The sequence below is a fragment of the Artemia sp. Qi Xiang Cuo genome, chromosome 7 (genome assembly GCF_049724085.1).
Source record: "Artemia sp. Qi Xiang Cuo chromosome 7, ASM4972408v1, whole genome shotgun sequence".
In the NCBI taxonomy this organism is placed as follows: domain Eukaryota; kingdom Metazoa; phylum Arthropoda; class Branchiopoda; order Anostraca; family Artemiidae; genus Artemia; species Artemia sp. Qi Xiang Cuo.
Genome location: NC_142800.1, coordinates 39,023,948 through 39,049,330, shown reverse-complemented (window position 1 = coordinate 39,049,330; position 25,383 = coordinate 39,023,948). Strand labels below are relative to the sequence as shown.

At 35.8% G+C, this 25,383-nt stretch overlaps 2 protein-coding genes across 6 annotated transcripts in view; one reads left to right on the top strand and one right to left on the bottom strand.

Annotated features, from left to right (window-relative positions):
- LOC148950255 (uncharacterized) overlaps positions 1–20,708 on the top strand; it is a 57,796-nt gene extending 37,088 nt beyond the window's left edge. The window contains exon 3 of the mRNA XM_089091815.1: positions 20,631–20,708. The gene's annotated coding sequence lies outside the window, so the exon portion shown is untranslated. The remainder of the gene's footprint in view (positions 1–20,630) is intronic.
- The window catches only part of Snap25 (Synaptosomal-associated protein 25kDa), a 145,318-nt gene that overhangs the window by 20,408 nt on the left and 99,527 nt on the right, over positions 1–25,383 (bottom strand). For all 5 annotated transcript variants that reach the window (XM_089092265.1, XM_089092264.1, XM_089092263.1 and 2 more), the window contains one exon: positions 13,337–13,462. In XM_089092265.1, coding sequence (XP_088948391.1) covers positions 13,337–13,462 — 126 coding nt within the window. The remainder of the gene's footprint in view (positions 1–13,336; positions 13,463–25,383) is intronic.

Below are 25,383 nucleotides of genomic sequence, written 5' to 3'. Positions count from 1 at the left end.
ATATTTTATGAAGTTTAAGTTTTAAATGTATGATTACCACAGTTTGGGGTCTTTACCCATAGGTTTAGATTAATCATAACTCACCTGGAAGGACATTTTTTGGATCTTCCAAGCATTTTGATTTAACTGCCAATCCTAAAATTTTTATCCGGTAACACAGGGTTTGAAGTGGCATCGGGTACGTGGGTTACTGAAGAATTCGCAGGTTACCCCCTGATCCTGGTCTGGCCCAAAGAGAATTAGAATTTTTAATTTCTGATTGAACCAGTCCTCCTTCAAGGTGTACCTACCCAAGCAGCCACATCGCTCTTCAATTATATGAATAAAAATTGACTACAAGATATCAATAGCAACACGTAAGGGCGTATCAACGATTTTTTTCGGAGGGGGGGGGACCAAAAACTTAAAAAACATAAAAAATTTATATATACATTTTGTTAAATTTTATAAATTGGACACAATTTCGGAGGGGGGGGTGGGTCCAACCCGGTAACCCCTGGATACGGCCTTGGCAACAAGGATAAGAGTATTAGCATTAACGAAAATAACACGAACAATGATAAAGGCAATAGCGAGAATAAAAATAAGATAGAAATTAGTTTCATCTTCTTAGCAGAAACACCAAATTAAAATCCGATAGTACCATCTACATTTTTTTCTCTCTAATCTAATATTTTCTTCCCGGTTCAGTGGCATTCCTATCCAAGGACCAAATTAAGAAAAAAAAGTCTCTCTTTACTTACTCAATATTTTTCCTTTTAAAGACAAGTGGACGACGGTCGAGCCCAACAATAAGCAACAATTTCACACTAAATGAAGCACAAATTGATTTACCCTTTCTTTCTTAAATTACTGGAGTTTTGCAATTGTATAGAGACATTATGAGACAAACTGGAAGCCCTCTGCTACATTCAGTCAGTCAGAAAATTGGAAGTTTTGAAGAGCAAGATATTGTAGCAAAGAAAACAGAAACTATGGAATAACAATTGACTGCAGATGGAACGGAAATAAGCAAACGCTATTTATAAACACAAAAGAAACCTATGTGTTTATACCTATTTTGTTTTGTTTATATGCACCGAATCAACTGAAGAATACAGGAAGAGCTCATTCAGATCTTCGGCACTATAAAAGGCATAATGATAATTAGCGGGGTTTGGAATAATGAGAGCAGACCAAGGTAGCCCTAATGTATAGTTTATGAAGCCCCAGTTTACATTAAAAACTACATAACAAAAACAGGATTCAATTTCCTCTGGACGATCTCATAAAAAATGCAATGAGAAGCAATTATTGGCACACTCTAGCGTGTACCAGCTTAAAGTCGAAATTCCAAGTGAGTAGACCAATCGAGTCTTGTACCTTCTTTGTTTTCATATATAGGTATACAGGCACTCATTGGGGGGGGGGGGGCTCTTTCGAGCCTTGACTAAAAAAAGTATACATTCTTCTGATTTTCTCCATATTTTCCGTTTAACTTATCTATTTTCATGATTTGGAGACACCCACTCCCCTCTTCGAACTATGTTCATTCGCGTGCGTCTAGTGTCATTAACATGTTTCTTTAATTATGAACTTCAACATTAATTTTAAAAGAATAAACGAAAAAGGAGCAGATGAAGTTAAGAGTGATTCTATTCTCAAAAGTAATTGAAAAATTGCCACTTTCCAACTAGGCCTAAATAATAATGTTGCCTTATCAGAAAATTTCGACATATGCCGACAAAAATCAGTCGAATTAGAACACCAAAACCTAAGAACAGATATTACAGACGATTTACCCCAAAGCTGATACGAGCGTTTATAGCCGGCCATGACAAACCGAATCAAACCCCTTTGAAGAACCCACGGAACAAGATCCAATTCAGAGCGATCTTTCCGTGCTTCTAACTACTTTAGGAAGAGTTTCCGGAAGCGGAACATATTCAACATCTGCTTAAAGATCAAGCAACGGTAATGGGGCTATACGGTATGCAACTAGTTGGATCCTTACTACGTTTTAGAATGAAGATGATAATCCCCCCAAAAAAAGAATCTGGGACCATAGATGTACACTAACACATTTGAAATAACAGCTGCAAGTAACTAGTCAGCACATTTGAATAAATGAAAAGACGAAAAGCGTAAATACCATCAATATCAGATGATTTTGATTCAACCCTAAAAATGATTTGATCAACAGAAAAGGAGGTACGACTACACAACCTTGTACAATCCTCAAAGGTAACAAAGAAGGGTACTTTCCCATTATGTGGGCCCCTCGGGTTAACTGCTATAGAGTACGCAATGATAAAACCCGTTTTTGACATGTTAACCGTTATAGAGTAGGCAATGATAGCGTGGTTTTCATTGCGTATACGATATTAAACTGTGTTTTTTTTGTGTTTAGGGGGTGGGGGTGGAAAGGTACCTAGGTTAGGTTAGGTTACGTATTTAATATATGCTATGTTTTACTCCCCATCCCCATAATGTGCAAATATATAGCCCAAATTTGATTCTAAACTATTATATATTCATCCTTTTTTATTTTAGTTAATTAGGATTAATCAAACTTGACTTTTTAGAGAGGCCCACATAATGAGATAGTACCCAAAAGAAGAGCCTAAAATAGCCACGATTCTCTGAAATGAAAATCTTCAAAACATATTTGACCCCATACAGCAAACAGTACCCCCCTAAAAGACTTGTTACAGTAACATTTAATGACAATTTAATTCTACATTTGGTACTTATCTTTTATAGCCACCTCGCTTAAGAAGTGAAGTTAGGGTAATCCTGATGAAATATATCTAAGTATGATAAAATTAAATACTTTAGAAACAAATTTGTGCTATATATTTGCACATTAGGAGTGGGGGGGGGGGGATTGTTGGTAAAGTATAGCGGGTCTGTATGCAAAATATGTTAGGTACAATTATTCTGCATATTATGAAGTAAGAATTGTTTTCAAACTTCACACTGTCCAAATAATTAACCCCCACCCTTCCTAATGTGCAAATATATAGTCTCAATTATATATTTCCCATCTATTCTATCACGTGTCTTTGTCTTGTCTCACGCTAAGGTGAAAGAAACAAGCAAATGAAAACGGTTCCAGAAAGTGTCAATGGTTGAAGAACTTGAGTGTGGTGACTATAAGGGATAAATACCCAAAATTTTAATTCCTGAATAACTTACATGATAAAATTAAAGCCTGCTTTTCGATTTTCTTAAAATTAGGACTTTTTTGAACGGTTCCCATAGTTTAACATTACGAAATTTAAAAACAAGTAAATATTCGGATTTTAATTGCTGGTCATTCCAGCATGTCTAGAGGGTTCATGGTCGTCAATATTGAAAAGATCGAGGCTGTTGCGTGCACACCTCGTACGATTGGATAATAGAAAATCTCCTAAGAGATAGAAAAAAATAGGCTTTAAAACACTGCCGAGTGACCAATATTTCCCAGTTGACACTAATTTGTAAATACTAAGTTTTCAAATTCAGCTAAGCTGTAGGCTTAATTCGATATTACAGAAATATTTTGAGGTTTAATAAAGAGCTTGAGGCCACTAGAACATGACTTTAAATAGAAATAGAAAGTATATCACTTAAGTGGCCATTGTCGAAAACCCTCAGCTGGAGGTTAATAGTCCCTTATCTTGAAGAGCGAGGAAAACCATCATTTTGTATTGGCAGCAGTGATCTGTCTCTTTTTCCGGCAGAGATAATCGCATCGGATGAATAGTCTTGGAATGTAGGGGCAAAGGGCCAGAACAAAGTGCCCTTTTCAGTTACAAAAAAAACACAGGCCAAATAGAGCCAAAATACCAGAGTGAAATTTCTGAGACAGTCAATTAGTCGAAAACTATTTAAAAGCTGCATATAGCCTCCCCCCTCACTGCTCAATTTTTTTTTTCACGATTTTCCTATAAGCCGTTTTCTCCACCATCATAACGGAAATGAATAGCTAAGAGTTTTCCAAACAGTTGCGTATCCAGAATCTAACAGAAAGCTGCTAACTGACGTCGGTAGAGAATTTCTCAACAAATTAAATCGTAGTTGGAGAAAATTGTTAAAGAATTTGAATGACAAATTGGAGAATTTGGAAAGTGCTACAAATACAGGGCAATACAGTTTCCCTACACGCACAGCGAAATGCCATTGGTCGGTTCACTGAGCTAGCTTTATAGATATGTATGTTGCATAGGCTGGGTAAGCAGCATGTTTTGTCCGTTTCAAGTTTCAGAAAATTTCACTTTTTCAAATCATCTGTAATATGAGTCATTACGAAAAAAATGTACTTTTCACATTAAGTACATTTCACGGATAACCTGTTTACCTGTGATAAACCTGGACAAGGAGCCAACTGATTTTTGCGTGGATTAAAAGAAATGTGTTACGCCAATATCTGATTAAACAAGTAACAAATGATCTAGACAAAACTGTACCTGTATTTTGAAGATTGTGGTTCCACAATCATTCCGTTAATATAGTTAATGAAGTGGGCTAGAAGTGGTCAGTGAAATGAACGAATAAATAATGACCAAGCCATAATGAATTGAAAATCAAGTATTTTGTAGTAGGCATCAAGACATGGCTAATTGTAGAAAAAGCCAAGACAGGTAGTCCGAGTCAGAGTAACTATGGAAAATATAAAGAACTTTTGAACTACGTGGCATATACTGATTTAAGATTGCCTTTTTTTGGAAATTTATTTGCCGTATTCGTCCATGAGAATGGAGAGAAACAGAAATGATAAGAAAGTAGAAACTGATGGTGGTAATGAGAGTGGTGATAAATCGAATGAAAACCTAACGTCAACCCCAAGAACTCTAACACAGAAGAAAAGGCCTTCGCCGGAAGATTCTATTCTGGATTCGAGTGGCGAATACTTACGACAAAAATGTGAGCAAACAAATGCAGAAAACAATGTGAGAATTTTAGAGTGTGAAGACTGACGTGCATAATATACAGAAAACTGTTCGTGAATTGGGAGAAAGATGCAGGCGTGTGGAAGGTGATGCAAGTGAAACAAATAATCGGGTAGATAGTTTGAAGTCTAAGATGGAAAATCAGGATAAACTCGTGAATGATTTATTTGCCCAAGTTACATTATTTAAAAATCAGTCTCTTGTGTTGCAGTATACGGAAAGAAAAAACAACTTATTGTTCTGGAATGTGAGGACTGATTCATTTTCAGATGCGAAAAATACCATTAAAAGAGTGCTGAATGAGGGATGGAAATGGAAGTGAAGGATATTCCACCATTTTCAGTGATACAAGAAGCGAGTAACTTTATCAAAATCAAAGTTGCTGATTATAAGGACCGATGCGGGATAATGAAAAATGCAAACAAATTAAGAGGAAAGGACTTGCAGTCTGGAAAACCAGTTTTTATTAGTTATGATGTTAGTAGAGAGGTGCGCCAAACTAGAAAAAAATAGGTGTTGAAAAAAAAAAATATTTGATGGGGAGAGGTGTTGAGTGCTGGATACCATCCGTGGTACCGCCGGTTCTTTCTGTTAAATCTGCTTGGTTTTGAGCTAGTTATATATAGTGTTTGGATTTTTTTAGAGGTTATAAGAAAAGTTATTAACTATGAAGGTTATTAAATTTTAGTTTGCTTATAAATGAAGTTGTGAGCCATATTAAGCCCACTGAGTTTTTATTTTGGGAGTTGATATGTGTAAACATATCGGACGGTTTGTTTATTTGTTTTGTTTAAGTTTTGTTTCTTATGTTTATTTTTTTTATGATAGCTAATACGTCCTTGGATGTTGCAAGATGTAGAAGTTATTTGAAGAAGTTATGGTTTTCTACTCCTCCTTTGACTTTCTCTTGCCCACATTAGATTTTGGATAATGGTTAATTTAACCAGTAGGTTCGGGGAACTTGAAAGGAGCCCACTGGATATGTGTGGATTGATAGATGGTGTTCTGCATCTGGACTATGATGAAAGTGAGAATGTTGGACGTGTGCATTCCCGGTATGCTTTTTCGTGTGAGATGTGTGATTGGAAGAATATGAGAGAAATAGAAGTCTACAACGTGAACTGTCAAGGGATAAACACATCATATGAGTTTCTTAATGAGCTATGTCTTAAAACAAAGCTGCATATCCTGGCCCTAACGGAATTAAAAAAAACAAAAAAACAAGTTTCTTTAACTGAAAGTAAGAAGCGACATTAAAACATAAAACGAACAGAAATTATTCAGTATATGAAAGGGGCTGTCCCCTCCTCAACGCCTCGCTCTTTTACGCTAAAGTTTTTCATTGTTTTAAAAAATAGAGTTGTGAGAAAAAGTCAAACTTTAGCGTAAAGAGCGAGGCGTTAAGGAGGAGACAACCCCTTTCATATAAGGAATAATTTTTGTTGGTTTTAAGTTTTAATGTTGCTCATTACTTTCAGTTAAAAAAACTTGTTTTTTTAATTTAATTTATGAAATATTTTGAGTTAATGCAAGTTTGGAATTTGGCTCACCGTACATGAGTAATTAAAACGAAATTTACATATTAATTTTACTTTTTTTCGCCTAAATGGCTTTCTCGAAAGTTGTTCAATTTTATTTACGAACGTTTTCATTAGTAATAAATATACGTAACTTACGAATTAACTTTACGTACCGAACTTCTATATTCGTGTATTTTATTACGTATATTATGGGGTTCGCCCGCTAGTCAATACCTCGCTCTTTACAGTAAAGTTCGAATTGTTTTCGAATTCTTTAAGAATGACCCCTTAATCACAAAGGCCGTTAATTAGAATAAATAGCTCTTATGAAAGTACTAAATAAAACTTTAGCGTAAAGAGCGAGATATTCACTAGAGGACGAACCCAATCATATATGTAAAAGTTTCTATTCGTTTTAAGTTTTTATATTGAAAAGTTTTCAGTTGAAAAGATTTTCAGTTGAAAACTTGTTTTTTTTTTTTTTTTTTACTTAATTTCTTATCGTTTTTTTCAAATAATGTTGGGGAATCCGGCGCCACCTTCATAGCAATGTCCCTTCCCCAATGAAAACTTCCTACGTGGAAAGATCCTCCCACTTAAACTCCGCCCCCCCCCCACACTACCATAAAAAAAACCTGAAAACGTCTGTATACTTCCCAATAACAAATACTATATGTAAAAATTGGGCAAAATTCATAACTTTCAGCCCTTCCCCCGGAGACTGTGGAGGATTAAGTCATCCTCAAAGACATAGTTATTAGATTTTTCGACTATGCCGAACAAAATGGCTATCTCAAAATTTTGATCGGGTGACTTTGGGGAAAAAATTACCGTGGGAGGGGGCCTAGTTGGCCTCCATTTTTTTCGGTCACTTCAAAAGGGCACTAGAACTTTTAATTTCCGTTTGAATGAGCCCTACCGCGACATTCTAGGACCATTGGGTCGTTACTATCACCCCTGAAAAAAAAAACAAAAAACAAAAAAACACGGATCCGTGATCTTTCTTCTGGCAAAAAATACAAAATTCCACATTTTTGTTGATAGGAGCTTGAAACCTCTACAGTAAGGTAATCTGATACGCTGAAACTGATGGTGTGATTTTCATTAAGATTCTATGACTTTTAGGGGGTGTTTTCTCCTTTTTTCGAAAATATGGTAAATATTCTCAGGCTCGTAACTTTTGATGGGTAAGACTAAACTTGATAAAACTTATATATTTGAAATCAGCACACTAATCTGATTTTTTTTATGTATCTATTGCTATAAAAATTCTGTTTTTTATAGTTTCTGTTACTATTGAGCCGGGTTTCTCCTTACTTACAGTTATAATATTTATATGCAATACAGGGTACTACACCAACGTGGTGGTTTTGCTGTATATGTAAAAATGTATTTAGTGTACCTCTTAGGTCGGATTTAGCGGTTAATTATGAAATGAATTTTGAGTCTATGGTTCTTGATTTAAGTAATGCAAATAATAAGTTTATGGTTGTAGTAATTTATAGGCCACCTTCAGGTGGCCTATAAATGTTGAGGAATTTATCCAACTGATTGATGAATTTTTGAGAAAGTTACTAAGTTCAAGAATGCCATGTTTTATATGTGGGGATTTTAATATTGATTTAAATATGGTTGATAGAAATAGTAAGGGAAGACATCTTGTTAACACGATGTTAAAGTTTTGGTTTTTATCCTGCAATTAACATATGAATACGAGTGACAGAAAATTCAGAGTCTATAATTGATAATATTTTTTTTTAAATATCAATCATTTGTGCCCTCCAATAGTTATTAATAGTGTATCTGATCATTTGGGGGTTGCAATATCTGTACCTGGAATAATTGGTCCAAAACCCAAGAATAAAAGTGTGTCAAAGGTGCCTTTTGTGGATGGAGATGTTCTTTTGAAGTTTAAGTGGAATCTTCAGAATGCAGATTTTGAGTTTCTTCATGATAGTAGAGGTATTGATACCAAATTTGGTAAATGGTACGAAAAAATAAAATTATTACTTCAAGAGTGTTTGGAGGTTAAAGAGACAAAGCAAAGATACAAGTTGCCAATAAAACCTTTGATTACAAAAGGATTACTAGCCTCAATGGAAAAACGGCAAGTGATATATAAAAGGTGCGTGACTCAAGGTTCAGCATTTGATAAAGAACAGGAAGTTAAAAAGTCTTTCAAGAAAAACAAAAAAGGATTACTGTGCAAAGAAATTTAAAGATTATGAAGGAACCCCAGCTAAAACTTGGCAACTGATTAAGTCGGTAATGAGCCCAAATAGTGAACCAATAACTCCTAGTAATTTGCCGCGTGAGTCGGATAGTGGTGTAGCCAATAACTTGTGTACCCACTTCTCAGAAGTAGGGCTAAAAATATCGACATCTGTGGAATGTATAAATGGTGATGATACATATCAGAATTTTTTTCCTGAAGCAAATGATACAACCATTTATCTTCAACCAGTGAGATCGCGTGAACTTGAGGATATTTTAAAGGTATGAAAAATCGGCAGCTGGAATGGACTTTATAACCTTTCAAATAGTGCAAAAAATTTACCCAATTATATCTAGTCCTCTGTTGTACCTTTTTATCATTGTTTTGAATTTGGAGTGTACCCTAATTGCTTGAAAAGTGCTTAAGTTATTCCTCTGTATAAAGGAGGTGATAAGGAAGATATGAACAACTACCGTCCGATATCTCTACTTCCAGTGATTTCTTGTATTTTTGAGAAATTGATTTATAGACGACTGATGGATTATTTTGAAAAAAGATGTTTTTTTCACTCTAGTCAATTTGGTTGTTGAAAAAATATGTCTACAGAGCATACTTTATCATTTTTGACAAAATTTGTTACCGATTGCCTAGATTCGGGTTTAAAAGTGGCTTCAATTTTGTCTAGATATCATGAAGGCTTTTGAATGTGTTGATCATAAGATTTTATTGGCTAAGCTTGAAAATGATGGACTTCGTTTTAAAAGTCTGAAATTGATTACTCCATTTCTTGAAGGAAGAACGCAAAGAGTACGGCTGGGCACAGTCCTGTCAGAAGAGATGGTAGTAAAGCGCGGCGTGCCACAGGGGTCTGTGTTGGGTCCCCTTTTATTTCTTTTGTACATTATTGATCTAAATGGATGCCTCAAACAACTGTCAACTCCAAGGTACAATGATGGCCCGGTGTGAACAATACTTCCAAGTTTGGCTGATGATACTCAGTTTACAATGGCTGCGAAAACAGAAGCGGATTTGAAAAATGGCATGAAACAACGAATGGTGATAATCGAGGTGGATGCGAGTGAACAAACTGCTTGTCAATAAGAAGAAAACAATGTTCATGTTATATGGCAGAAGTGCAAATATCCATGGATTGAAGAAATTGAGTTAGAAAATGGAAGTCCTAATTTATTTATTTATAAGTACTAAATTAGCCATTAATGTTGGAACTCTGCGGAAGCTGAATTTTTTTTTCCCAAAAAGGTTATTAGAATGTTATATTTTTTTCTTATTCATCCATGTAAGTTGTAGTGTGTTACAGTTTGGTCGTCGACGTTCACTGGCCATTTGTATCCGCTCCGTGTGTTACAAAATAAAGCTGTAAGAGTTTTGACCAATGACTTGTCCCAGAATTCAGTAAGATCGAGGTATCACCAATTAAAAATTTTACCATTTTTTGGTTTGGTTAAATTTTTTGTAAATTTGTTTATACATAATTTTTTTTTCCAATTCGTTACCTGCATGCTTTTTGTAATTCTATGAAGAAACGGAACATAGATATATGAAACTAGAATTGTTGAATTAGTTAGGATAGAACGCCTGGTCCAATTAATACAAGATGTAAATTTTCTATTATGTATATTGGTCCTGAAGTCTGGAACAGGGTTCCGGCGGAAGTAAATGGTAAGAAGGCCCTTGAAGAATCTCGTGCTTCTTTGCGGTGTATTTGTTTTAACCAGTATTGTAGACATGGATTGAGTGATTGATTCGGGAGTGAGTATATGCTTTTTAGCCCCCCCCCCCCCCCAATAAAATCCTAAGTGTTACCGTGTATAAGTGCGTCAAAGAAAAAATACGTGCTTTATCCAAGAAAGTATTTATAAAAAGAACTAAGGGTAAGAGTTCTCTAGTAGGGGCAATGATACTCAAGACGAAGTAAGTGTGCTCTCAAAAGAAATAGAGGAAAAACAAATTTAAAAGTTTTCCTTAATCCGTTAGAAGGTTTCTGGGGGCAAAAAATCATTGAAAAGCGACGACATATGTATTGATTTTTCAAGAACAAGAAGAGAAAGAGGAACTAAAATATTGGTGAAAGATTGTATTTAACGGGTGAAGATACCACTGTCATCTTCTATCTCGTAATAGCATAGAATTCACAAATAAGCTAGAAAGCCATTGAACACGGCTTTAGGATACTCAATTTCATTATTATTATTTTTATTTTTTTAAAGAAAAGGAATCTAGCGACGGATGCTATTCTAGCTTTATCGACAGCCAAAAATCCTTTGGTGACAGGAAAGACAACAGAATTACAAAGCACAGCAATTAGGAAATTCAAATATTGGCTCTAAGTATAAAGTGAACATCTCTCTGCGTGATAAGAGCCAGATTTAGTGACCAATCAAAGCATTTCTGGGAAAACAATAGTTTTAAATCCATGATCACCAAGAGCTCGATAACAGCCACTAAAAATGCGTTGTGATGCAACCAAATAAGCTAAGAGGATTTTTCCACGGTATTTTATTTTAGGCGTAACAGTCGATATCAGTACAGCAACTTTTGTTGCCTTCGGAGGATTCTGAACATCGACTGGAGAGATCAGCTCACAAACCAGATAGTCCGATCTATCTCAGGCCAGCCATGACCCTTCCCAATCCTATAAATGAGAGCTTCAAAATCAAACACTTTTTGAATACCATTAACTATCAATGGCCAAGTCCAGGAAGACAGAAATAGATTTTAGCCCGAAAGTTTACTTATTGCAACACCACTGTCTTAGCAACGGGACTATAACTTGTAATTGAAAAATGTATTATAGGCAAATCTAAGCAAATGTAATTACGAGAAGGAAAACAGAGCATTTATCTGAAAAGAAAGAAAGAAAAGTAACAGGGAGCCCGAACACCTCCCCCCGTAAGATGAATGACCACCTACGCGCCACGCTGGTCTACCCTTACAAACATAAACACTGAACTTCAACTTTACAACATCATTTGCCTTCTTTCTTCGACCAGCGTCTATTCTGCCGCTTCCATAGCTTGGCTCCGTATCTATCGCCCTCCACACGTCTCCAATGCAGAACAACCACTGTCTAGATTGTATGGGCATCCGCACGAGGTTTGGAAAATTGAAGTCCACAAGATTAGCAGAAAATAATCGCGCCAGCCTAGTCAGGTAACGAAGGTGGCCATTCCTTTGGGACGTGACCTGTATGAAGGACGATAGGACCCCAAGACAGATCTTGGATTGGCAACCTCAAGGAAACCGCAGGAGAGGTCGCCTAAAAAACACCGTACGTCACAGATATTTACGGGACCTGTCCAACATTCATACGACGATGCAACCCTAATGGGAAGATGTTTTGGTGACGGCGCACATGCGAAACGACTGGCGGCTCTTTGTGGATGCCCTGGGTGGCTCTAGCTGCACATGAGACTCTAAGGTCTAAGGTAAGGTAACTTTTGTGGCTAAATACTGAAATTATAGACTTTGCAATACCACTTCTATAAATATAAATACTTTAACAGTGTTACCGTATACGTGTAAGGGAGGGGGAGGGGCAATATTTGGTCCTAAAAAAGTGGCCTAAAATGTGCACTATTTTACTGTAAGTAAGGAGCAACGCGGCTCAATAGCAACCGAAACTCTTCAGTTTTGATCTAAAGAGTTGATCCATTATTATCAAAACTCAGAGTTTTGATATAAAGAGAAGCATCAAAAGAATCGAACTTCATGCTAATTCTAAATATGCAAAGTTCATTAAGTTTAATGTTACCCATCAAAATTTATCAACCTAAGAAAATTTGCCCAATTTTTGAAAAAGGGGGAAGAGCCCAAAACGTCAAGCGACCTTAATGAAAATCATACCATCAGATTCAGCATATCAGAGAACCCAAATGAAGAGGTTTGAAGTTCCTATACATAAAAATGTAGAATTTTGTATTTTTTGCCAGAAGAAAGATCAAGGAAGCATGTTTATTAGAATAATTGAATGAAATACTTTATTACCCATCAACAAAAAAAGTGAAAACAATAGAGTACAGAAAGAACGAAAACAAGGAATATGAGTAAATACTATTAACAAAAATACATAACACAAACTACAAACAAATCAAAAAAGAATACCCATACGGAGGTGGTCGTTTCTTTTCCTCATGGAGGATCGTATTGAACCAGTAATCCTAGAAGATCTGGAGAGGGCTCACTTAATCGGTAATCAAAAGTTCTAGTGCTCTTTTTAAGTCAACAAAAAGATTGGATGGCAGCTAGCTCACCTCCCATGCCCCTTCCCCCCTCAAAGTCGTCCAAAAAAAATTTTGAGAAGCTATTTTGTTCAGCATAGTAAAAAGGCCCGTTAACTATGCCTTTGGGGATACAATGACCCCCAAAAGCCCCTCGGGAAAGGGGTGCGAAATACGAAATTTACCCATTGTTTACGTATAGTATTTATTATTAGGAAGTACATAAAAAAATTCTTTTTATTAGGAGGGGGATTTCCGGCTTGGGGAATTTTCCACGTTGAGAAATTTCCGTAGGAAGGGAAGTTTCAGGGGGCGAAACTTCCAGGGAAATTTTTGCAATGGGGGAATTTGCCAGAATTCGTACACAAAAATCCTTTTATTTCTATTACTTTAAATTTGTCAGGGGGGGGGGGATTTATTGCGGGAGAAATTCTCCAAGAAAGAACTTACTTTCCAATATAGCCCCCAGGTACTCCCATACCATTATCCATCATAACTCGTTGCGGTTGATTGTTCACCACTTTCCCATCGTCGTTACCTTTCCAAGTGCCTTCGTCTTCTTTGAATTGAGTGCCCCTGAGGAAAAAATTATGCTAAAAGAATCAATTGACAAAAAAACTGAAAAGAAATATCCCGAACCAGACATATTTTTATATTCGATTGAATTATGTATCGATTCTAAGAAGTTAAGCTAAAAATATTTGGATGTGAGAGGAATATGCTAGCCTAAAAAGGAAGAAAACTACATGCACAAGATCAGATGCAGAAGCCAAGAAAGATGGCTTCAAATTACCTCTTATCCTCCTTCTAAGAAACATAATAAGGATGTTGTTTAGTCTATTTGTTTTTTAATTTGATTTTAGTTTCGAGATTTTAGTTCGATTTCGAGAAAAGTTCGATTTTTCCCGGCAACTTCCTTTTTCAACAGTCATAGAGAAAATAAAATTACTTATATCGCAAAGACAGCTTCAGATGGGACCTTACTAAGACACTGCTCTAAATATCCAAGCAGCACAAACTAACCCGGATTAAATATTATTAATAGCATATACTTTGTAAGTAATTTCTACTCCAATTACAAATTATTAAACCAGTGAGATCTGTTCTTCATTGTTTGATACTTGAAACACAAAATAAAATTCAGCCAATCAGCAATGAAGTTCGGAATTGATAATTGTAATCTAGGGGTTAACGAATTACGTGTCCGGTACGTATGTGACGTACACATACTTTTAGTAAGACTTTTTATGATTTTTTTTTTTAACTGTATGTTATCTTTTTTTTATAATAATTTCTGACTTTGCCTTTGCCGTTCGCGTCAGAGATAAACTGAGCTAATTCGATACAAAGATCGAAGACGATATTTTGTTTACACATGAAATATATAATTACTATAAAATATTTTTCAATCAATGTAAGACTGTTTGCAAATAGGCTGAGGGGAGGAAACTTCGCTTGTTCCTAAATTTGAGTATATTCAGACCGCTTTATATGAATTTCAAGAAAAATATAGCGATTAGTTTTCCGAACTTAATGATAATTTACAGCATGAATATCTCCAGAGCAACAATTTACCATTTTGAACCATCCCTGTACATGTGAGGAAGTTCAAACACCCCCCCCCCTCCCGACTAAAGAGAACTCGGAAAATTAAAGCGAGAAGGTGCGTAGAGGCTGTAGCAGAATTTGCCGCATACAATTCGGCTCAGTCGCAACATAGGAACTTAAAGTCGGAAGAGTAAAGTCGTAACCTAAAGACAATTTTTTTTTATTATTAAAACAATTAAAAAGAAAAAAAATAAAACATTAAAACGGTAAAATGTTACAGAAAAAAAAACTCTGTAGCATTAATATGCGAGTCAGAACCCCACAAAATTTTCACGGTAGAAAGACTTCGCGATATATTTTCCCTTTTCTTTCTTTTCTTGCTTCTATACACATAAATATTTTCTATACAATGAAAATTAACACCTCACATAACAGATCAGTGCTTTCCAGTGCTAAGACTTAACATAGAAACTATATCAAGAAAAATGGGAAACTTTACCAGCTTACAATCAGCTAGCTTGCTTGACCTTCCAAGATTCTTTCAAGCAAACCTGAGCCTACTTAGGGCTTAGGGCAGATCTGATTTTGACAGGTTTTGAGAAAAATGTTGGTTGTTATCCCTTATAGAAATTTAAGCCTTAACCCCATAACATTACATGTTAATTGTATTACTAATTTTTTACTTTTTAATTATTTAGTTTTTCATTTTCAATCAAGTCACAAGCGCTATACTGTCAGCGGGGCTAGTAATTTTTAGTATTGATTTAAATCTTCTCATGTTGAATAATTGACGATCCAACTATTATTATTTCCCTATTCTCTTTGGACTGGGTTGCATTTTAGGGCCACAGATTTGACGCTAGATGTTAATGAACTCGGTAGTAAATACCGACAGCGACACATATTTATGTATTTGCACACTTACACTGAGTTACAAATCTCATTGTGAGTTATATTGATATCACACAATTGAAAAGTGCATATTGCCTTGTGTTTTTTTTTTTAATGAGATTTTTGTTTCATGTCGTGTCCAGCTCTGCTACCGGCTTAATGCGGCAACAAGATTTTTTTTACAGTGGGATTACAATACTGCAGTAAACAGACTAAAAGACATCTAAATAATTTCGTTTTTTCGGGATTTTATAAATTTATTGGTAGCAATTTTACTAGCGACATGCTTCATCAGTAGGCTATCAGCGATAGTTATTTTGACTAATACTTAGCAGGGAAATCATATCTTGCTTACAGATAATCCAAAAGTCTTATTGGAACAAAGAAGCATCTAAAAAAAAAACAAAAAAAAACATATTAAATGCTTAATAGAATAGAAAATCCCATCCAAGTGACCTCGCAATAATACTTTGTCCTTAACAAATCAGTCTGTTTCACACCAGTACGACGAATTCTTACTGTTGCGTGGATCTTATTTAAACGAAACATTATTAAAATTGCCTTGCTAACAATTTATAAAAAACTTCTAAAAAAAGGAGATATCCTGCAAGGGGGTAGTAGATAGATTCATAAGATATAGAAAAAGTGTTTTCAAAAATAAAGAATATTAATTTAATGAGATGTCCATTATCCTAAATTCCAGCTTGTTAATTCATGTATTCTCACAAGTAATTAGTTACCTTTCCAAAGTAAACACAAGTATTCTTTTGGGTTTCAAACCCAAACACCAGCATGCATACATCAATTTAGAAGCTAGAAATTAATATACAAAAGGGCTTTTATAATTATACATCAGACCTTTTGTGTCTATTTTATCTCTTATATTCTTTCAATCAGGAATTTTGTTAAAAGCAACTATCAACACGCGAATACTCTGACATTTGGTCATGGAAACACCTCGTTCGTGCATTTTCGTTTACTTTTGGGAAATCAAAAACTTCGGGAAAAAGACAGAAGGATATATTAAGCACAAAATATTATTCCTACGAGGATGGAAGTATTCTTATTCCAGTTTTTAACCAGGGAACTCTTAAGGTGCCAAATATTTTACAATGTTTCTAATCACGAAGAGCTAAGGGCCTTTGCCTTGAAGTAATAAAAAAAAAAGTTTTTCTGATGGAAATCAAGAGCGAATTTGAAAATTAAAACGTGCAAAAGCATTACTCCTATACGTGAGTAACTAGCTTAAATATACTGACTCTTGATGTTTCCATATTTTATTTATTTTTTTATTATTTTTTTTTACAAATTTGAAAAACTAGCACTTTACTAGAGCCATAAAATAACTTTTATTTTTGTGAAGTAGAAACATAAAGTGCTTTAGGATGTTTTTTACGGTAGAAACATCAAGCATTTTAGTTTTTTTAGATTTTTAGTATATTTTTTTTTAAGATTTGAATTCCCCTAATTGGGTACGATCCGTAAATTAACTCAGATAAATAGCTTAAATATATTGACTTATGACATTTTCCAAGATTTACAGAATTTTGAAAAGCCAGGACTTAACTTAAAACATAAAATAATAATAGGTATAAAATACAAAATAAATAATAATATCTATATAAAATAATAGACGAAACTGTCTAATAAGGCCGATAAGGCCAATGAGCCTATTATAAATCTGTGTGTGCTGATTAACGACTTTTCAAGCACGAAGCTAAAATTTCTTCTTTATTATGCTTCAGTTTTCTAAAACACTTTGAGTTTTACCAAAAATTCTACCATTTACAAATAGTAGCTTTTGATTGAGCTCCACCTCTCCTCCAAGTCAAAATGTAAGATCCATCTGCCCCACCCCCAGCTTAACACTCTATAATAGTATCAACTTGATACCCCAAGATGTTCCACATATTCTATTTTGATAAACAGTTAACAATAGTGTCCTTTAACTTGCCCCGCTGCTTAATTGTGCCTAAGTTATAAGTCCCATAAGAACTTATAGTGCAAGAACGTGTTGGGTGGATCAAAGACAAAAATTGTTTAAACTCTTAAACCTCACCCCAACACGAAATTCGAAGTTCTCTTGCCCCCATCCTCCTCTTGAATCCTCTCCCTCTTGAAAATTTCAACACCATCACCCAAACCGTTGCGCAGATATTACAGACGTGTTATTTCGATGATCTGTATACACTTAATGTCTTTTGACCAACCTCCCCACACCAAAATTTTAAATCCCTTTGACACCAACAGCACTGCCTGAAAGTTACAACTTGATCCCCTAGGCAATTCCGGCGACATTGCAACTAATTTGAAACTTGGGGGCACATAGTGTATTTTGATACTTCAGTACTACCCGTGTCATTTACAGATTATGTCCTTGTAAACCTCTGGGAATCTTAGCCTTGCAAATGATCCCTAACAGTTTTTTTTTTTTTTTTATTAAAACCTACCAGTGAACAATAGCTAATTCAAGTATTTTAGAGCCATTATCCCTGGGGCACGGGGATAATGCTGCATGCTCTGTTTCTTTCAACCTATTTTGAGCGAAATAACTATCTCAAAATTTGGATCCAAATTCACGGGACTTACGGACGCTGGTTACCCTCAACACACTTTCGGCTCTTAAAAAGGGCATAAGAACTTTCAATTTCTAACGAGCAGGCCCCCTTTACCAGTTTCTATGAAGTGGCCATAAAATTAAAGGTTCTCCCTCTGCCAAACCTGTTTCGGGGGAAAACAATCATTTTCTTAATTTGTCCTCCTGCACTCGGGAACTTTTAGCCCAAAGACTTAATTTTTTTTTAATTTTGTCCTTTTCTGGCCCCATTTTTTTGTGTGTATTGGGGGGGGGGGGGGCTATGCCCAGATAATTTGTCTTGTTCATTATGTTCCTCTTGACCCATGGGTTTAAGGCCATAAATTCAAGCTGACCAGGGCCAAAAAAATTTGGTCCATTCCTGAGCAACCTGTCGGGTTGTTGTGGGGGCCTCTCCTCCCACGACAAGAAATTTGATATTTTTGACTCAGACAGTGATTCCTGAAATGTTCAAGGCAATCACAAACCCAAAATCAAATAAGCCCACCTTTTAAATTATAAAACCTATATTTAAGCAATTAACAATTTGCATTATTTACGACTTTTTACCCAGGACCTGTGGAGGTTATGTCATCTCAAAGGCATATTTACTGCATCTTTTAGCTATTTTAAACAAAATGGCCATCTCAAAATTTTGATCGGATATCTTGGGAGGCTATGCGTCGGGGGTCGGTTAGGCACCAAAAAAGAGCATGGTAGGGAAGCTTGTGGTCGTTCGCTCACTTTTTGCTCTTAGAAAAGGCACTAGAGCTTTCAATTTGCAACGGAATGAGGCCTCTCATAGGTATCTACGACTTCAAAACACTAAAGACTTGAGGATTTTTACGTAGGAAGCACTAGAGCGCCGCCTTTGATAATGATATCAATTTCTGGAAGTCTCAGTGACTTTTGACTTTACGATGTTCTAATAATTATATAAAAACAGCTGCAAATATATATTTTGTTTTTAGTGAAGTACATATGAAACTCTGGCCTATAGAGGGTTAAAGGAGGCGGTAGCTCTACTCCTATTTACGGTAATTTCTGTTCGTTTGAATTTAAATTGACTTTCCCGTTTAATTTCTGTTTGTTTTAAGATTCGCTCGTTGATCCATAGCAGTATCTTTTATGATTATATTTTTACTTGGTAGTTAATTTTAACTTCTGTTCGTTATGGTTTTAATTTATTCACTCATAGAAGTTTCTGTTCGTTTTAAGTTTAGAATTTGTTATATGACTTTATTTTTGCTGGTTTTAGGTCTTATTATGGCTCCTCACCTTTCTTCTAAAATTCTTTTTTTTTGTAAAAAGTTTTTCATTTTATTTTAAAGTAATTTTATTTTAAGACAGCTATAGGAATATTCGTTTTCTTTTCAGTTTTTCTGCTTAACAACTAAAACGTTGACTTGCAATATAAATTTGGGGCTAAATTTGAATATTCAGTCAAAATATTCGATCAGCCGTAGGTTATGTGCAAACATCTTATTTATAACATTCACTTCTGAAAAATGCATTTCTAATGGTTGTAAAGATCAAAGTTAAAACTTGAAACGAAGCAAAAATTATTGCTTCGCAGTTTATGCAACACATATCAACTAAACTAGCTTGAATAATCTGATTCGTGATATGTCCCTAGATTTTTTTTTGAATTATAAAAAAACACGCGTTTTACTAAAAAGATGAAACCCACACCAAAAAACAGGATGTTCTCTAAGGAGCAGAAAAGTTCTTAAGTAGCCTACAAAAAATAAAGGACCAACTTATAAGACTCACAATAGTCTCAGGGTGGCCAGCGTGGTCCACGCATGTTCCGGTAATTTTAAAAACGTTATCTCCCTCCCTCTCAGTATCATTACTTTGGATCATTGCGCTTGCACACTGTCAATGCGCATATGTTGCAAGGCGGGCATTGAAAAATATACCATCTGTCTCAAATTAGAACCAACAGTAGCGAAGCATGGGCTAGGATTGGATGTAAGTGATCGTATAACATTACAACTACTCAGAGGCGTTTCCCACTGACGTAAGGTTACAGAAAAGAAAAGTGATATTTTATCAGTTTAGTCAAAGCTTCACTGACAGCCAACGAAAGTCACTCTTTTACGAGTGATATTAGAATTCCTCGCTACTGCTGGTTCCAATTTGAAATAGATAGTCTCAAATTGGACGCAAATGTTTCAAATTTGAGAGAGCTAGCCAAAATAGCGATACAGCGGGTTTACACGAATGAGACTGGCGGACCCCGTTTGCCACCCTGAGTCTTTCAGCGGCCATGATATCAATAACTTTTAGTACAATTTATGCTCTTTAAAAATGCAAGCAAGCTCAGTTTTCACTATGGCGTTAATTTTAAGAAATGTTTCGAAATTTCATAGATGAGAACAAAATTGTACAACGTAAAATAAACTTTAGATTTGGAGGATGAGTAAAAAAGGGGAGATTTTATATACAACTTAGGAAACTTTTTCGATCAATTGGCTACCTAAGAATTTTTACTCATTGACTGCCTTACTTGGTCCAAATGGTTGTTCTCTGGTAGAAAATGGCACTTTGTTGTGGCATGATCTCTTCGGTAACACTGCGCCATAACTTTTGTTTACATTCAAATGAGCCCCACCGTGATTACCCACGACTTTAAAGTCAGTAAGATCACCTCTGGGGAAAAAAAGAAAAAGAAGAGACAGAACAGTCATATTACCAATGCTAAAATGCGATTTCTCTCTATTCCAGGAGCTGTAAACCTATCTAAAGGTTTAAGAGCACGAAAAATTATTTGGAATTCTTAGAATTTCTATTCCCTGGCATTTTGGTCCTCTTTGGGTAAAAACTGATGGTTTGTGACACAAAATGGCGGATAACAGCACTTAGCTGTGGCATCTCTTTGTTCATTAAAAAGAGACTAGATAGTGTGATTCTGTTCAAATAATACCTCTCCCAGTATTCTACAGCCATTGGTTCGAAACGATCACCCCTGTGAAAAAGGACAAAAGGAAACTACACACGTGCTACACATGTGAAAGTGATTTTCCTTGTTGTTCAAAATGGGGGACTGCAAGTCTCCAGGTTCAAGCTTTCCGCTATGGTAATTTCAATGGTGTAATTTTTATTCCAATTTGGCGTCATATTGGATGTCACTTATTATGCTATTTAGTCTGAATAATAGTCATTATTTCTGAATAAGTGTTCATAAGAAAATGTTTCTCACCAGATATTTTCTTTGAGAACGCGATTTTAAACTTTCGGCTACAAGGGGTCGTGGTTTTTTCTTTACTAAGTTGCAAGTACTGTTTTTAGCTACTACTATTTTGGTATTCTATTTTGGCATTGAAGCCATACTGCAGACGTCCTTGAATATACAGGTATCTTAATCCGCCATTTTATTAAAATACCGTTCTCAGGTTCTATTTTTTTGTAACGATTCATTTGTTTCAATAAATGCATGTTAAGGTTATTACAAAAAGATTTATGTTTGTTATTATATAAAAAAAAAAGAGAAAAGGAATCTGACTTCACAAATTAATGCGCCCAGATTTGTCCCCTTAATTATTGGTCTTAGTATAGGTTCTCGCATAAATCGATACAATCAAATTTTTCTCCCGAAATTTATTGTTCTCATTAAAGGCCACTTTCTTCAATCTACTTACCCTGAAAGTTTCATACCCAATGGGAAAAAACAATTTCTGGCCTGGGGGCCTACATTCAAGGCACATTTGACTATACCCACAATATACTATGCCGGATGGTAGATTATTGAGGCGAGAAAAATATTGCATGTATTTACTAACGTTACAAATCGATACAACCAATTTATTTTCAAAAAATGTCCTTTTCATTGAGGTAGGCATGATCCTATCTTATGTAACTTTATAGCGGGACGGCAAATATCTATCCGAAGTTTTCCCAATCTGCGTTCGAAGAAAAAGCACTTTTTCCGGGGAACATAAATTTTTTCTATCTTTTTTTTGGTGCATTGTTGTGTTATCAACTCAAGGACTTGAGTTATAAGCTCAGGTTTGATAAAAATAAAAAATTGTTGGCCCATTTAGTGGGGGGAGGGCATGCCGCAAATTTTCATCATTAGTTTCCCTTTTTCCGAATACTTACGACTTTAAGTTTCGTTTAACAGCAAGTTCTTTTTAATATTTTTGGCCCCATATTAGGGCGCCAACGCCCCAACTACGAATAATTGTTTGCCATTTCCAGGCCCTGCTACCGCGGGAGCCAATTTTTTTTGCGCATTGGGGTTTAGAAAAGAAAAAACTCTATTTTGATTGGACCTATGCCTCCAAAAATTTTTAGGTTCCCCTTGGCTCAAGGACTTACGGCTGTAAGGTTCGAACTGATCAGGGGCAAAAATAATTTTTTTACGCATTTCCACTACATTGGGTGCTCCACAACAGAGGGTGCTAGTTCCACTAGCACCCTCCTCCTCCAACAAAATGTGCGGTTATCTTGGCTCTGAGAACCACAAAATGAACCAATCAGTTTTTAACCAATCGAACGCCCAAGGTCCAACATACCTCCCAAGTTCCAACAAAAAGCCTTGAACATATGAGTAGTATCTCTCGTCTGGATTCTGCCACTTTATGTTCCTTCCGGTTTTTCTGGTAGGTAATTCTATTCTACAGGGGCATTACACCCTTTCAAAGAGATTTACGCAATTTCTAGTTCAAGGTAATTACATGTTTTTTTTTACCATCTATTGAATTTGAGGACGCCCCCGTACCAAACAGGTTTTTCTGGTAGGTATAGTATGCTACCGGTCCTATAGGTAAACATTTCTACAGGTCATTACACCTTTGCCGAGAGGAACGAGTATAACTTGATTGGTGATTAGGATTTGAATAAAATGAATATTTTTCTTTAAAGTTAATATTATTAATAGAATTGAATTAAAAGAAAATAGTTTTTATTTGCAAGGATATTAATGGAGAAAAAAAAATGTGTGGATCATTTACATTATTGGAGATTAATGATGGAACCGACAGCAGCAGCAGCAATGATATATGAGTACCTAATGTAGCTCTGGAATTAACTGCTGGCTGTAGACTATGTCTTGAATGGGAATCTATGTATGCGAGATACGTGATATCATTAAGCAAATTTAAGCAGGAGGAGCAGCTATGTTTTGCTGGAAAAGTAAATATTCTCCATATAAATAAACTTTGGTCAGCATTAGATGTTATATCGAAATATATTGATGAGAACAAAATGCATCAGTGAATATTATTATTGTAATTATGATCAATAAAAACTGTTTCTAAATCAACGGTATTTTTTTTTTCTATAGTATACTAGCGTATATTTTTCAGAACGTAAAAAATAAATTCTTGTTAGTATGAAGTTGATGGTGAGAGAGTTATGACTAAAAAAAAAAATGGATGGATTCGAGAAAAATTGAATCATGAGGAATCTAGTTCTTATAGAAAAATGTTTAATTCTAGATGATGATTTTATAGAATTGTCTATTCAAAGGAGAATATTTTCTCGAGGAATGCTTGTCGATATAATGAAAACTGATTCTCCATCATTAGACTATTGTATAAAGCTTCTACATCGTGGTCCAAATGTATTTACACAATTTATTGATAGATTGATCACGACACGACAAAATGATATTGTGGATATGCTTTTAAACATTAGTTTAGAAATTTAGGACTTTTTTTTCATAAGAAAGATGGTGCTCAAGGATGATTTACTCCTCTCTCTCTCTCTCTCTCAGACAATTTTTTTTTGTTGCTAGCTCAGTTTCATTGTGGTAGTGAGAGTGTTAACACATGACAAAATGTTCCATACATGTCCGTTATGTATGTACTCACTGGGCAGTTGGTCATCATGTGAGAATTGCACAATGATTGAAGAGTATGATGAAAAGTGTAGATTATGCAACCCGTGTAAATTGCATAGAGGATATGCTGTGCAAATTAAAGGTTGTAAGTCCTGTCTTGAAGAGTTGTGTGACTCTCATCCTAGAGGTCACCTATGCTCCAATTGTCATTATGATAAATGTAATCAGTGGGAGAGTACATATCCCGGTATGATTGGAAAGAATCCTAACCGTGATTTTAGTTTATTGGTACGAGATTGGTATCGTCGTGGTTTTATATTGTTCTGGGACAATCTAATTACATTCTCTTGATTTTCAAAGTTACGTCATAAAGAACAAGGTATTTCGGAGGGGGTAGCTAACTTCATCTACGGGATAATTTCCATTCGTCTTAGTTTTTAACGATGCTCCTTATTTCTAGTTGAAAATGCCTATTTTTTTAATTTAATTGGGAATGAAAAGTCAAAGTGCCAGAATGGTTGAAATCCACTAGCTCAGTATTGGGGTCTTAGTCCACCAGCCTGAATGGTGGAAATCTACTGGCTCAGTATTGAGGTCTCAGTCCACCAGCCTGAATGGTCGAAATTTACTAGCTCAAAATTGGGGTCTCAGTCGACCAGCCTGAATGGTGGAAATTCACGAGCTCAGAATTGGGGTCTTAGTCCACCAGCCTGAATTGTTTAAATTCACTAGCTCAGAATTAGGGTCTTAGTCAGTGTTCAGATTGGAGCGATGGGGTCCGACTATCTGGGCTTTATTTGTCAAGACCTGAATGCTAAGCGATGGACATGAGCTCGATTGGGACCCCATTGTGAAAACGGAAAACAAAAAACAAAAAGTATATTGTTGATATGTGTGTAGAGCATGGCATGGTTACCGCTAGGGGCAACAGTCTAACCGTTGACGGTTTTAGGTATCCGTGAATAAGTTCTAAGGCAAGAGTGGAAATTGAGACAAATTTTTGGAGGTGCCCACCTCACCTGCTCAGAGTCTCAGGAAAGTGACCCTAAATTTGAAAAAGTGGAAATTGGCTCAGATTTTCTAAACTGAGCTGAGACAATGAATAGATACTATTGGGAAAGTTATTGGAGACGCTGGGCATCCTTGAACAAGTGCTAAATTGAGAGAGGAATTTGGGATAATATTTGGGGGCACCCACCCGCCCAGAGTCTCCGGCAGGTGACCCAGAAATTTAAAAAACACACAGAGACGACAGACACAAAGAGACGAATCACACAGAGAGGACAAACACACAGAAACGACACATAGAGACGACACATACACAGAGACGATACACACACAGAGTCAACACACACACAGATATTAGAGACACAAACAGATATGACAAACACACAGAGAGTCGACACACAAACAGAAACTTCACACACACACACAGAACCGAAACATACAGAGAGCCCACACACACATAGAGACAACACACACACACAGACGACCACTACACAGAGACGACAAACACATACACAGAGACGACAAACTCACAGTGACGACTTACCCATAGAGACGACACACACATAGAGACGACACACACACAGAGACGACACACACAGAGAGACGATACACACACAGAGACGACACAATCAAAGTGACGACACACTCAAAGTGACGACAAATACATAGAGACGACAGACAAAAAGA